This window comes from Copadichromis virginalis, linkage group LG7 (genome assembly GCF_057382275.1).
Source record: "Copadichromis virginalis isolate Kocher_CV1m ecotype Utaka linkage group LG7, C_Virginalis_male_GT1.1, whole genome shotgun sequence".
Lineage (NCBI taxonomy): Eukaryota > Metazoa > Chordata > Actinopteri > Cichliformes > Cichlidae > Copadichromis > Copadichromis virginalis.
In genome coordinates this window covers 35,210,181-35,223,836 of record NC_140624.1, presented here as the reverse complement: position 1 = coordinate 35,223,836, position 13,656 = coordinate 35,210,181, and the positions used below count along the sequence as shown (strand labels likewise).

Here is a 13,656-nt window from a genome sequence, read left to right as displayed (position 1 = left end):
AAGAAACTGGAGACCATCGCGGCTCTTAGAACTGATTTTAGGGTCTTTTCCCCCTCCCACTACACAGTAGGTGCTTTCCTAACATATAAGGAAGCAAGAGTGGTGTAGGTGTATGAATATATGATGCAGCACCACTAAATTACAAAGAATCATTAACACTGATAAATAGATAGAACAAATTCCAGAGAGGTTAACTGCAAGTGAAGCCCAGGCTTTATTAATCATCAGAAGGAACTCTAAAAATCTTCATGAGAAATTCCCCTCAACTACCTGTCATCCACCACACAGCTGAGGACATCTACAGAGAAACTGAAGAGACTGAAAGAGAAAGAAAAAAAGACCACAAGAAGAGGTGACGCTGCACTAACAACCACTGAAAGCTAACTGGGTGCAGAACTATGGTCTGAAAGCAGCTCAGTTCCCAGCCAGTTCTCATGATCAGCTAGCGTTTCTAATAATACTTGAAACGACACGTATCTGCTATAAGATTTAAAACCAAAATTCATACAGCTTTAAACCACAGGTCGTCCTAAACTGAGCTCAGCTGAGAGCTTTTACACCAGCGTAAACTCACTGAACCAAACAAGCCCAAAGCTCCAACCATTCAATCATCCAATCACAGGTTAATATAGACTGACTTAAAAGAAAAAACAAAAACATAACTAATCTGCTTTCCATGATAATAACACTCATTCATCTGAATAATCATCCCTTTCGGTCACAAATGCATTAGCGTCTTCACTAAAACCTAATCGAGTTTAATTGACAGAATGATCATATTTACATAGAAATATGCAGCAACAGTTTAAATATTAGCAGCGTTACCGTTTCCTCTGTGAATACCAAGCAGAAACACCCAGGATATGAAGCAAACACAAAAGTGCAAAAACTGCAGTTCCTGGCTTTAGAACTGCAATTTTTGCAGATTTACCACAGTTAATCATCATGTTATCACAAACAGGACTAAGAATCATAAAGTTAATCCCACTGTCAATGGAATTGCTCCATCTTATTGCTGTTTATGACTGTCCAGATGCATCAAAATCGCTTTGAGCATGGCAACTGACTGCAAGTAGTCGCAGTTCTTGGTTATTATCTTCGAAGTAATCATTTCAAAGGCAATGAAACTGCAAGTTAATGGGACATGGTCACGGTAATTTTGTTTGTCCTAATTAAGGTTAGAGTGCAAACATGTGTATTTCTTGACCTGACCTCTGCACAGCCATTTAAAGCTTCATGGTGGCTCTGTCCATCTTTTACATACAGTCTGTGGCAAATACACAGAAATGCCTCTCTCTCCATTTCTCTCTTTGGCTGTTATGCTGACAAACGCTTTGGCTGCTCTCGTTTTTCCCATAATAACAGTCATAAGGAGCAGCAACTTAAAAAAAGAAACAAATCACTCCACCTCCTCCTGTGTCCCGCTGCCAACTGCATCTCTGCTTCACAAAGAGCTGCAGCGTATAACAAAAAATATTCTCCAAAAAAAAAAAAAAAAGTCAACCAAGAGAGCCAATCCAATCAAACTGCAGCTGGAAAGTGAGTCGAAAACCCTGAGTCGCTTTTATGCAAATACAGAAGTGATAGTGCTACAAGAAGCTGCACTTGACCTACTTACTCTAGCTCTTCCACAATTCCTTCCCCAACAGAGAGGAGATCAGAGGAAGCTAGGAGCGAGGGGACAGGCCTTATTAACCACCACCACACAGGAATAAAGCGTCACTGGTTAGAGAGAGATGGGGGAGACAAAGCAGAGTGGAAGAAGGCTAACAGGAGAGTCTTTGCTGGATGTGCTCCAAAAAGTCTTGGGAGAAAACCAGTAAAAAGATTCTTGGAAAATCTAGCGGAAGAGTTGATGATCTGTTCCTGACGTACATGTGGATCATTCAGTGTCAGCCAAGCTCCTCATAAAAAAAAATAAAATTAAAAAACAATTTAAATGGTTTGGGTTTGTTGGAAAAAGAGAGCTCAAATAAAACCAAACCCCAATCCCAGCCCATAATTCAAAGCTGAGGCCGTTCTCCGAAAGGCTGCTCTCACACAGAAGCGGCCCTGAACAAAAATTCCACACAAATTATACAGGCTAGGCCTTGATGCTTTTGTAATTGCTTGTGCAGCCCTGCCCAGAAAATAAAAGAAGCAGAAGAAGAGGACAAACAAAAAAAACAAAACAAAAAAAATCCGGGCCTTGATGATGACCAAGAGGAGCGGGCAGAAAAACAAAAGAATAAAGTGTTTTTGTTGGACACAAAAGGACAGGATGTGATCATGTGTCGCTGCCATGGTCTACATGTGCACACAATAAAAAACACAGACACACACACACGTCACAACCAGGCTGCACGGAAGTGTCTGCAGCCTCCTTATCTCTTTTATGACATTAAATAGGAGCAAAACTCAGGTAATTTTATTCTAGTCAGTTTCCACTGAAACTAAAAATACAAGTTACAGGAACATATGGAAAAATTCCTGCTAAGGAGCTTTAAATTCATGTTTAAAACAACACTGCTACAAACTTCCGTTTCACTTAGACTCAACATGGCAAAAATAACTGACAATACTGCTGTCAGCTTATTTATTTCGGTACAGTAACTTAACAGGTACTTATTTTGCTCATTTCCACCTCCGTGTTTTTTATTCTTAGACTCTACTCGAGTTGCTTTGCGTGATTCACAGCTTTAAACAGCCACATAGTTCAGGATAAGCTCCACTTTTCTCTTCTGACTGGCTGCCCCTCCAAAACAACAGCAGGTGCACCGAGCTTCTGTTCCTAACATGGACAAATGCCTGAGAAACAACATCAACAAGTAATGTCATATAAGTAATGACATATAAACATGTCTACTGATCCCAAACTGGGAGCTAGTCCCACAGGAGAAGGGTCTGACAACTGAAGGCTCTGCCTCACATTCAGCATGGAGGGAATGAAGTGCTTTGTTAGGATAATATGATAGTTTGAGGTCTTTAGGACCAGACTCTTCAACTCTGGATTTAACAGGGAGCCAATATTCTCTTTTACATGACTGCAAATACTTATGATGGCTATGAACATAATTAACCAAGCATGCAGCGATTATGCTAAAAAACACACGGTAGAGTTGTGAGCTTCAGGTTTCTTGGCCTGCTTGTACAGGTAGCTGGATTTACTCGCAGAGATTACAGTTCACCGGGTCGAGGAAGCACACCTGCAGGCTGACGTCTGAGATGCTGTAACACTGGCCTACATCGAGGACATGCCAAATGGCTAAAAATATTCAGGGGCTGAAACAAAAACAATCCCCCCCCAAGCAGAACAGTGAAAAGTAACATCCTGCTGAGGTTCTATACCACACCCCCTCCTCAGCATCTGAACCACCAAGACGTCAATAAAATATTCAAATTCAAGCCACAGGCTCTCTTCCCTTCTCCCTTTATTGCAGATACCCGAGCAACATAAACACCAACACGCTTAACATTACACAGACTCTGGATGCAGCCTGCAGCACCTTGCAAAATTAAATAGAAACACTGCCACAAATTTAATTAAACCCCTAAAACTGTTAAAAACAAGGCAGGACGTTCACCAGATACATTAATGTGACATGAACATGCCTCCAACATGCTCTGTGCTATGATTTAATTATGATTCATGAGCAGGATTGGGAATATCTCAGCTCTTCTTGCAAAAGAAGCAATATATTTGTACCTACAGTGGACAAAAAACTGAGAACAGCTGTTCAGTCAATAAGCTTGGAGGGCCATTTAACCTAATGCCGCACTAACATGCTGTTGTTGGACAGAAGTCCACAGCGTGTTGTTCCAAGTGACTGCATAAACACACGCTTTTAATCCACTTAAGCTGGCAGCGGGTCAAGTGATGGGCCATTTAAAGGAGCCCAACATGACAAAAACGGTCAGGATAAGGTGAAAACAATCCTCCAAAATAAAACTCAGGTGACCACGGTTTGGTAAGGATGCAAAAGAAACGCACACAGAAAAAAAGAGAAGAAAAAATAAACCCCACACACAGCGGCCTCTGCATTTGTGACGCTCAGCTGCTAAATTTAGATCACATGAAACTTGCGCAAGTCTCCTGGGAAGGCTGCAAGGCATGAGATTGCAAGGTAACAATAATATTAGTACTTTGTGTGTTTGATTGATCTATGAAGAGTTCAAACCCCAGAGATTTTCAGCAAACAAGCACACACAGGCAAAATACAACCCGACGTCCTAGAAGGAAAACTAAATAACACCCAAAACATAGATAAAAACCAGCATTGTGTTAATGAATCTTGAGGCTACTGACTGCAAGTCTGCAATGTTATTCCAAAAGAAGATACCCCGCTCATACAGACAGTATTCCCTCTGTACAACATCACAGTACACTTAAAAAGCAAATGCACACTTTCAGTTTTGATTCGAGGAGTTTAGCACAAATGCATTGCATTAACCATTTGGGAATTACAGCCATTTTTTGCACAGTCCCCCACTTAATTTGGACAGACACCTTAATGGCCAGATGAGGCCTGCTCCCTCTTAAATTCAATAGAAAATTATGCACATAAAAGATCTGGAGATGTGCTGAACTTGTATTCAGTAGCTGTTCACTGGACCTCTAAATGTGAGGTCCACAGAGATGTGGATGCAAGTGATACAGGCTGAAAAAGCAAAATAAACCAAAAATCCACCACAATGCTGCATAATTACACCATGCAAATATTTGTGCACTTAACTGTATGCTCATATACACTTTTGGCAGGTTGCAGCTGATTAAACATCTGTCTTGCATGTGTCAGCAACAGAGGCCATGATTTGATGGTCTCGCAGAGAGGTTACTGTCTCAGTTGTTTGCACAGTGTCAAGCACGGCATCATTGTAATGAAGTAAAGCATTCATGTGTAAGGCCATGTGCTCATAAATAGCCCATATTTGCTTGCTTTTTGCATGCATGTACCCAGGCCTGTTGTAATGCATCGTGTAGTGTTAAAGTGCTATAAATCACCAAATATTCACATTTAACAAGCCACAAAAATAATTAAATATATTGTTTCATCTCACCTTTTTGCCCGTGGAGCCAGTCTTGGAGAGGCAGGACTTCGCAAGGGAGAGGTACCCGCCGATGACGTCAATCTCCTCCACAGCAGGGTAGCGCTTCTTCAACAGGGAACCCAGCTGGGCGTAGGGGGCCTGGGGAGGGGTTGACCCCGGAGGGGCTTCACTCGGGGCTTCACTCGGGGCTTCCTGCTGGGGCTCAGGTGGGCTCAGCTGGGCGTCAGACTCCACCCGACGTTTAGGCACCACAGTGAATGTGTTCCCCTTTTTCCTCTGCACCAAGGGGCTCGGAACAGGGACACGCTGGGGTGGGGGCTCCACCTCGATGTCGTCAATGTTTGTTACTGGCAGCTGATCCACTGGAGGTTGCACTGGAGAAGAGACTGACTGGGTGGGAGAGAAGGGAGGTGAAGATGGGATAGCTGGAGAAGAGGGGGGTGAAGAGAGGACAGGCGGAGAAGTGGGAGCAGGGGATGGAGATAAAGGTTCAGAGAGAGAAGGAGCAGGACTTGTGGCAACAGTGAGAGGAGATGGTTCAGGTTTGGATGGCCTCTCCACCTCCTTCTCCTCCTCCTCTTTCCTCTTTAACAGGGTGGGGGAGGTTGGCACTCCAGGTTTGGACACCTCTGCTGCTCTGTGTGAGGGGGAGGACTTGATGGGGCCAGGTGTCACCATGGGGCTGCTTGTTGAAGATGAGGCAGCCAAATGGCGCTTGGGGATCACTGTGAAGGAGTTTCGGGACTGGAGGCGAAGGTTTGCGAGGGCCCGTGCTTGGGTGTCGCCATCAGGAATCTGGGCGAGGTCTGGCTTTGGAGCGGGACGGATTTCAAACTCGTGTGAGGAGCAGGTCACCTTGGATGAGACAGGGCTCAAAGGGGCCTCGGCACGGGCACGGCGGGTCTCCGGAGAGCATGGCACCTTAGGTTTGGGGGGCACCTCAGCGGCCTCCCAGTCTCTCTCCCTGGTGGGCTTGTTTGTCCCCCTGTCCGGCTCGTCTCTGGGGGTGACGGCTGCGCTGTGGTGGACTCCACTCTCCTCAAAGCGCTGACGGAAGGAAGACACGGGCTGTGAACGCTGGGGGCTGCCCGGCCCAGAGACGGCAGGCTGTGGCTTTGGTTTGGAAGACCAGGGACCCTGGAAGACAGGCGAAGATGGCTGGCTACTGCCCGGGCTGCTGACCCGTGGACCCGGCCTGGGCTTTGGCACCAGATCTGGCTGCGTCTTGGGCCAGAGTCTTGGCCTACTGCTGGCACTACAATCCAGGTCCAGGAGGTTCTCTGTGCTGTGGGACTTCTTCTGCAGCTTCCCATAGTTGCTGTCAAACTTCTGGAGGATCCGGCTGACCCTACCTTGACCGTCACCTGTATTATAGGGGACCTCCTGATCAGGACGGCCCAGGGTGCTCAGGTTCTCCTCGCTCTTGCTTAACGTGGTGTCATAAATGACGACTTCCTTGGCTCTTATCTCGGTAACAGCACTCCCTCTGCGGTCCAGAAGGTCGTTTAGAGAGCTGTAACTACTCACACCGTTCTGCTGCCATTGGCACTCGCTTTTCACGCCTCCACCTTCCGCAAAGTAATCCGGGTCCGACTCGATGATGATGATGTTCTCCGCTCGGATAGTCCGTATGCCGGGGACACTGCCGTACAGCTCCAGGATGTGCTGGACCGGGCGGGTGGCGTTTTCTTGCTCCTGCCGCCTCCTCCGCTCCTTCTCCAGCTTGATGAACGGGTTCTCCTCCAGCGGCCCCAGGCTCTCCTGCAGCACCAGACTCTCGTGTCTGCCCTCCTCCCTCGGTGTCGCCGCGGCCGTCGCTTGTAGCTCTTTGTTGTGGGAGAAGTGCTGGGTGGCCGGGGTGATGGTGTAGTTCCGCCCGGTCGCGCCACCACCTCCTCCGTTCACATTCCCCGTTAGTTCGCCGTTTACCCGCTGCGGGCCCGCTCCCCCGGGGCTAGCCTCCGGAGCACCGGTTCCCCCAGCCCCGCCGCCGCCTTTCGCCTTCCTCCTCTCCAGGATTTCTCGCTTCCAGGCCGGCATCCTCGGGCTCTCTTGGCCGCCCTCTTGGCGGAGGACGCGAACCTCTCCTCCGCCAGACATCGCGGAGGGTTGTTACTGGAAGAAATGAGGAGGAGAGAGAGAGGCAGGCAGGCTCCGAGGCGGTCTTGCCGCGGTCCGGTGCGGCTCTTGAAGCTGTATCTCCGGCTGTGACTGTACCTGCAGCACCGATCACCGCACACTCACACACATCCCTTTTTTCTTCTCTCTCTCCTCTCCCTCTGCTGTCACACTGTCTGGCTCCCTTTCTCCCCAAAGGACCCTGAACGCGGCTCCGCCCCCTCAGCGGCAGCCCGAGCGTCTGTGATTGGTATCTGTGTGCTCTGGGCACGCCCCCTCCCTCCCGTTTCTATTGTTGACGGAGCAAATTAGGCCTGCCAATCAAAAGTGCTGCGTTCAAGTTCAAGATATTTTTACAATATGTGATTAAATATAAATTTGGTTGCTGTTTAATTACAAAAACGCTGTTTAATTTGTAGTTAATCACAACAAAAATGTCGTTTACATAACACAGTAGAATTATAACCACTACACATTATTATTGTTGTTAAAATTGAATTAAAACCCTAATTTACCTTTGTTGTATTTACTAAATGGGGAACATTTCTTAAACTTTACCACCTATTATGTCCCAGTAGTGTTCAAAATAATTCTTTTTGTGGTTTTTCCACAGTTTTTATCCCCAGTCTCACTGGATAGGAATCAGGTTATTCTAAATGGTTTTGGTTGCGATGTCGGAGTGTTAAATACACTTAACCTCGGTTCATTCAGCATTTGCCGGTGATACCACCTGTCGATAATCCGCGTGCAGCGATCAGATGAGCTGGGAAAGAGTCTGCTGCACATGAATCAGCACTAAGAGGGCTATTCTTGGGTACTACAAGAGATTACTGTAGCTCATAAAACATTCATCGCGGGGCAATAATTAAGAAGAGCAGGGCTGAAGAGGGCGAAGAGTGTGCCTTATTTCCCCTTTGAAGCAGGACCGAAAGATGCAGAGAAAAAACTAAACAAAAGAAGGACATAAAACCTTCATAATATTTGGTATTTTATTTATCTTTATTTTAAAATGTAAAGTATATCAAGCGTATGCAGCCATAAATACGTTCCTTTAATTATTTTTAAATGTATATACATTTTAAACTTGGAAAATCTGCAAACCAGGAATTTTTCCACATTGTTCTGCAGATCAGCTTCAGAAAGAGATTTTCTATAATTTGCAGAGACCATTCTGGAAACAGTTCCAGCTTTAATCAGGAACACCACACCGAACTGGTATGCAGCCGGATATTATGCTTTTGTTCACCTGTAGAGAAGCTTCCAATATTGTTATCATCAAATCTAATAGAAATAATTTTAAACATTAGAATACACATTACACTACAGAGCACTAAAGATGTGATGTTTGCTTTAAGGATGGGTTCCAGGCTGGGTTCTCCCTGTGCTTGAGCAGGTTTTCTGTGCTCTAAGTCCAAAAGCATCTGATGGAGAATTAGCTTGATTAGTGACCCTGTACCCTGTCATAGCTGGGATAGGCACCCTGAGGCCCTGAATGAGAAGAAAATGGATGATGTACAAACATATCCTACGATGTAGGTCAGTGTTAACAGTGCCATGGTTAGGTAGATGAAGTCCCAATTATTAAAACTGCTTAAGAAAAAACAAAAGTCATACTTGTTTGATTTCTATATGCAGAAAAAAATGGCTGCATTTGACTTAATTATGCGGTGACATAAATGTTTAGTCTTTTACCCCACGAACTAGCGCCCCATTGTGGACAGAGAGAACAGACTCAAAACATTTAATGGACAACCATTAAATGTTATTTTATTTACATGTATATACAGATGACAATAAAAAGGTGGCACAGAAAAAAATGAACATAAATAACATTTTAATTTATTTTTTTTAAAAAGAAAAAAAAATCAACATATACACAGAATTTCACATCAGGATTTACCCTAAAGTGAGGCCTTAAATAGATGCACTACACAGACAGCAAAGGACTCAAAATAGACTAAACACATTACATGTTGTCAAAGTAAACAGCAGTTTGTTTGTTTTTTTAGGGATGATGTGTAAAACAATCCCCTCTGAGTCCCGACAGTTTTCACATCCAGCTTTTTACCAAGTCCAAACCACTTCTCTGTGATGGAGTTTGATGAACACACACGACATAGTCAGATTAAAATCCTAAACACATTTTTGCTGGCAAGCAGTTTCTCAGTCCAAGTAGGGAAACAGCAATCAATAAAGCTGCAGCAACGTCATGAAAGTTGCTCAAAAAGGTTACCTGGGGCTTTGCTGCTTTAACATTGAGTGCACAGTGCATTAGAGCGATACCTCTGGAGTAAATTTTCTACCACTGACTGATCAGTGCAGATGTGCCACTATGGTCCAAATACAAGCTCTTTCAAATGTATCACAAAACCTTATTATGCATGTTAAAGCAATTAGAAATTAACTGCGTGTTTCCTGAAATGTGAAACGCTCTTTTTTTTTTTTTTTGGGGGGGGGGGGGAGGTGCCAATGAACCAAAGAAAAAAAAATAAAAATGAAAAATGGTTATGCTTTAAAATCTCTAATGGCAGATGAAGGCTACACCCACACTAACATGTTTGTATTTTAAACCAGAAAATGTCCATGTCCAAACCAACATGTTTCACTTGTGCAGTCTGGACAACAACGGGAGATTAATGAGATGATACGATTTTTATTATTATTATTAGTATTTATTTTTAATGGAAATAGGGATTTTTCTTAATGGTGAAGACTAAGAACTAATGTGTGTGCTTGAGCCAGTGAAAAGATGAAACAAATCTTATGCAAAAGACTATGGGGGAAGAACAGCAGTGACAGAGCGCAAAGACAGGCTTGTTTACTTGGACTCACAACAAAGTGGAAGCATAAAGTGTCTATAAAAGATAGATGTAGCCACTGTGACTTCACCTGTTGGTTAGTGAAGTTCTGTTATTATGCTTTGAGGTCTGTCACAATACTTGCGTTTTAAGAAGTTTGGATCTGACTGAGAAACAGGAATGCCACAAGCTCACTGGTTAACACATTTCTGACCCAATAATGACCAAAGATTAGAAAATTACCTTTATGTTTTATTTATTAAGACCTGTAACTACCAATTTAACAAATAAATGCATGCGTCACAGGGCAAGGGAGTCAAGTGATGTGTTCCCACAGGCTTTTATATAATTAGAAGTCATTTTGAAACCAAAAGGAATTGCCCCCTGGTGGCAGATTTAAGGCACTTTAGCACTAGCTTCACTTTTTTTGTTTTTTTAAGACCCAGAAGCTACATTCATCTTTTATATGTTTTTTTCCTGTGGGTAGAACTGATGTTGAAAGTAACTTGTGGGATTTGTGATAAAGTGAAACATATGAGGAAGCCTTGGCAACGGCTAAAAATTAAGTCATACTTTTCACAAACATAAAGAATGCAATCATAAATGGTTTCCAAGTCGAGCTACAGTGTTCTCACTTCCTTTTTGTGGCCCTATGAGAAATGTTAGCGTCTGCATCAGCACTTTCAGAAGTTTCGGTTTCTGCCCGTCCAGACTACAACACAAAATCTTGACATACAGGCAGCAGAGGACTTTGCCCCAACAATATCATCCTGAAGTCTTTATCCCGTGTACTCCGTATTTATTTTCTGGATTTCATTCCCCTCTCATTTCTATGCTAATTGTATTCGATGTTATTCGCTGGGCTTTTAGATTTTATTTCACTTTTTTATTAACTGTGCTGGTCTTGTGGATTTCTTCTTTTTTTGTCTCATTATAATGTATCTATTTTAATAGGCTATTCAACACATGTTAGTTGTATTTAATGTTTTGTACGCAGGAAGGGATAAAATATACGAGGGCAGTCTCGCATAGTTTAGGGGTCTTTAAATGCTGGAGTAGTGAGAACATTTTAAAATGCAAACCTATTAGTGTGGATGTACCCAAAGCTGCTTTCTGCTTCTATGTTGTCAGTTAGATGAAACACTTCAGCTCCTCCTCAGTTGACACGGCACGCTCGTATCATGAGCAGCTGCAGGAGGATGAAAAGCGGCGAGACGATGAGGCCGAACCACAGGTCTTTGGCTTGCTCCTGCTGGGCCAGCTTCTGGCACAGCAGAACTTCACACACCAGCTTCAGGCTGAGCACCGTTAGGACCCAGAGGAGCCGCAGCACCGCCAGGCGCTTCTCGTTATCCTGGTAAAGCCGGATGGACACGATGGCAGTGAAGTATGTGCTGAGGCCGTCTGCAGCAAACAGTGGGACGAACACCAGCCACCAGCTTAGCCCGGTGAACTCATCGACTTGCAGGGCGACCAACATGCTGAAGACCATCAGAGCCAGCAGGTGGAGGAAGAGTTCAAAGGTCGCGAAGCCCAGCCACTGGACCAGCTCTCTAAGAGAGAACAGCATGGCGAAGGATGTTGGGGACGGAGTGACTGTGGATGGCCAAGTCACACACAGGGCAGCCCTGGATGCAGGTCAAAGTACTCCAGGGTGAGGGTGGCAGAGGGCTGATTATCCCAGGGCAGGAGTGGTTAGGTGGTGGAGAGGTGGCACACTGTAGGCTACATCTTCAGATCCACCCTGGGAACGACAATAGAAGTGAAAAAGCTAATGATGATCATAGCTTTGTCATTAAATTAGTTTACCACCTTATTTTTAAACATTTGTTTACATTTTACAGACTAAACTACACAATTTCAACTCTTAGCCACAGTGTTGGCACAGTTTTTAATTTGTTACAGACATATAGTACTGTGCAAAAGTCTAGAGCCACCCCTCAATCCTTTATATTTTGTTTTAAGGATGTCATTTTCTTCTAGTGGTCAAGAGCAACACCACTCCAGGTCTTTCAAAGTTTTCATTTGGATATTGGTTGCTTTTTCCATTTTCAAATCTTGTACCTGGTCATTTTCAGAGGAATGCTTTTTGTTTTAATGATAAGCCACTCATACACTGACCTAACCTCACCTAATCCTAACTAAGGATGAACCGGTGAGCCTACACATAAGTTAAAATAAGAATTTTAACTTTCATCTTTCAAAAAAACAAACAAAAACAAAACAAGACCCGACAACAACACAAAATTTGACAAGTTCAAAATTGTATTTTGGGACCCACAAGTTGATTCCCAAATTATCCAAAAACCTGGCAAATCTTGGCTTCCTGTGCAGTGTGTCCTTTTAATAAAAAAAAAATTGAAAGAAATCTGGATAAGTGAAGCCGTCGTAGGCCTAAAAAGCGATCTACAGCAGATAAACAGTATCTGTAAGTAATTCCCTTAAGAGGAAATTTTTTAACCAAAGGCCTGACACATTTGGCCCTTCATTTGATGCATATATTACTTGCTGCCTAATATACACACCGTATTTCCATTTGTGTTTGCACATTTTTCAATTAACTGGTGCATTTTAAAATGTAAAGAAATGAGGGGTAGCTCGAGATTTTTGCACAGTACTGTAGTTGCACTTAAAGAAACATGCTTAAGAGAGTTCAGAGTGTGTTGAAGAATAAAGGTGGTCACACCAAATACTGACTCTTCCAAAATACTTCTCTCTCTGTATACATGCTTTGTATTTCCATGTAGCTTCATTGCAATATATCCCTGAATGAATTTATCAGAAATAAACCCTTTTGTGTATTTCAAAACATACTGTGCTTCACTCATCAAAACTGATAACAGGATCACCCAGCACAGTTGAACAAGCAGATTTGTATTATTTTGGAACTTTTACTTATTTATCCTCCACGCACACACACACTCATATTTTTAAAAATGTGTAATTATGATTATTCAGCAATAGTAGCGTTAATAACATATGAATTTCTTTTTAAACTATTATTTGTGTATGCATTGTTTTATTGTCATTTATTGATTTTACAATGTGTTTTAAATATATTTTTTAAAAGTGTACATGATTTTTATTACACTTTAATGTTTACTCGTAGTCTTTTTTGAATGCTCAGGGCCCCCAAAAACACCCATATTTTGTAGATACAAGGCTGTTGATTAAACGTCACTGACGTCCACTCCCTCCTGATTTCCAGACCTTGACAGCTCCATAACTATTCTTATTAATCTCAGCCCTACCGCTCTGAGTGAGGTAAACACGTCTGACGCGAGAGTAACTGCAAAAAATAGTGTTTAATACAGAGAATCCAGCGGCAATCACGAAGATAGCTTCAATTTAAGCTAATAGCCAGTTAGCTAGAAATTATACTGAGCTTCTAATTACTAACAGTGCGCTTGTTTACATACACAAGACGTGTTTCAGTATAACACTTTTATTTACCTTAGAAACAAATGCGAGTCTTCTTCTTCATCACACTAGATGTCTGAAATTTTAGAAATCACCGAGGCTAACAAGCTGTTAGCATTGTACCTTCTGCTATTTTCTTGCTGCTGAGAGATATCGCGAGAACACTACCCCCACCCCACAGGCTGATACGGTGGCCCTTAAAGGATAATTTGTTTTGGGGTTTTTTGCGTTTATTTATATATTGTTGAAAAATGCCCAAAGATATATCAAACTGTTACAGATACATGAATAG

General features: G+C 43.1%; 2 protein-coding genes across 2 annotated transcripts in view; both read right to left on the bottom strand.

Annotated features, from left to right (window-relative positions):
* Positions 1–7,323, bottom strand: part of tprn (taperin) — a 29,561-nt gene extending 22,238 nt beyond the window's left edge. The window contains exon 1 of the mRNA XM_085463195.1: positions 5,038–7,323. Coding sequence (XP_085319321.1) covers positions 5,038–7,128 — 2,091 coding nt within the window. The 5' untranslated portion in view covers positions 7,129–7,323. The remainder of the gene's footprint in view (positions 1–5,037) is intronic.
* A 1,640-nt stretch (positions 7,324–8,963) lies between these two features.
* tmem203 (transmembrane protein 203) lies at positions 8,964–13,546 on the bottom strand. Its single transcript, XM_085463194.1, has 2 exons — positions 13,398–13,546; positions 8,964–11,688 (listed from the first exon to the last, which is right to left on the bottom strand). Exon 2 carries the CDS (start codon positions 11,512–11,514, stop codon positions 11,101–11,103), a length of 414 nt encoding a protein of 137 aa, XP_085319320.1. The 5' UTR covers positions 11,515–11,688; positions 13,398–13,546; the 3' UTR covers positions 8,964–11,100.
* Between the last annotated feature and the right edge of the window lie 110 nt (positions 13,547–13,656).

Bases quoted from the DNA above. Each gene is read 5' to 3' on its own strand.
- tmem203 (XM_085463194.1), bottom strand. From the start codon at position 11,514: ATGCTGTTCTCTCTTAGAGAGCTGGTCCAGTGGCTGGGCTTCGCGACC.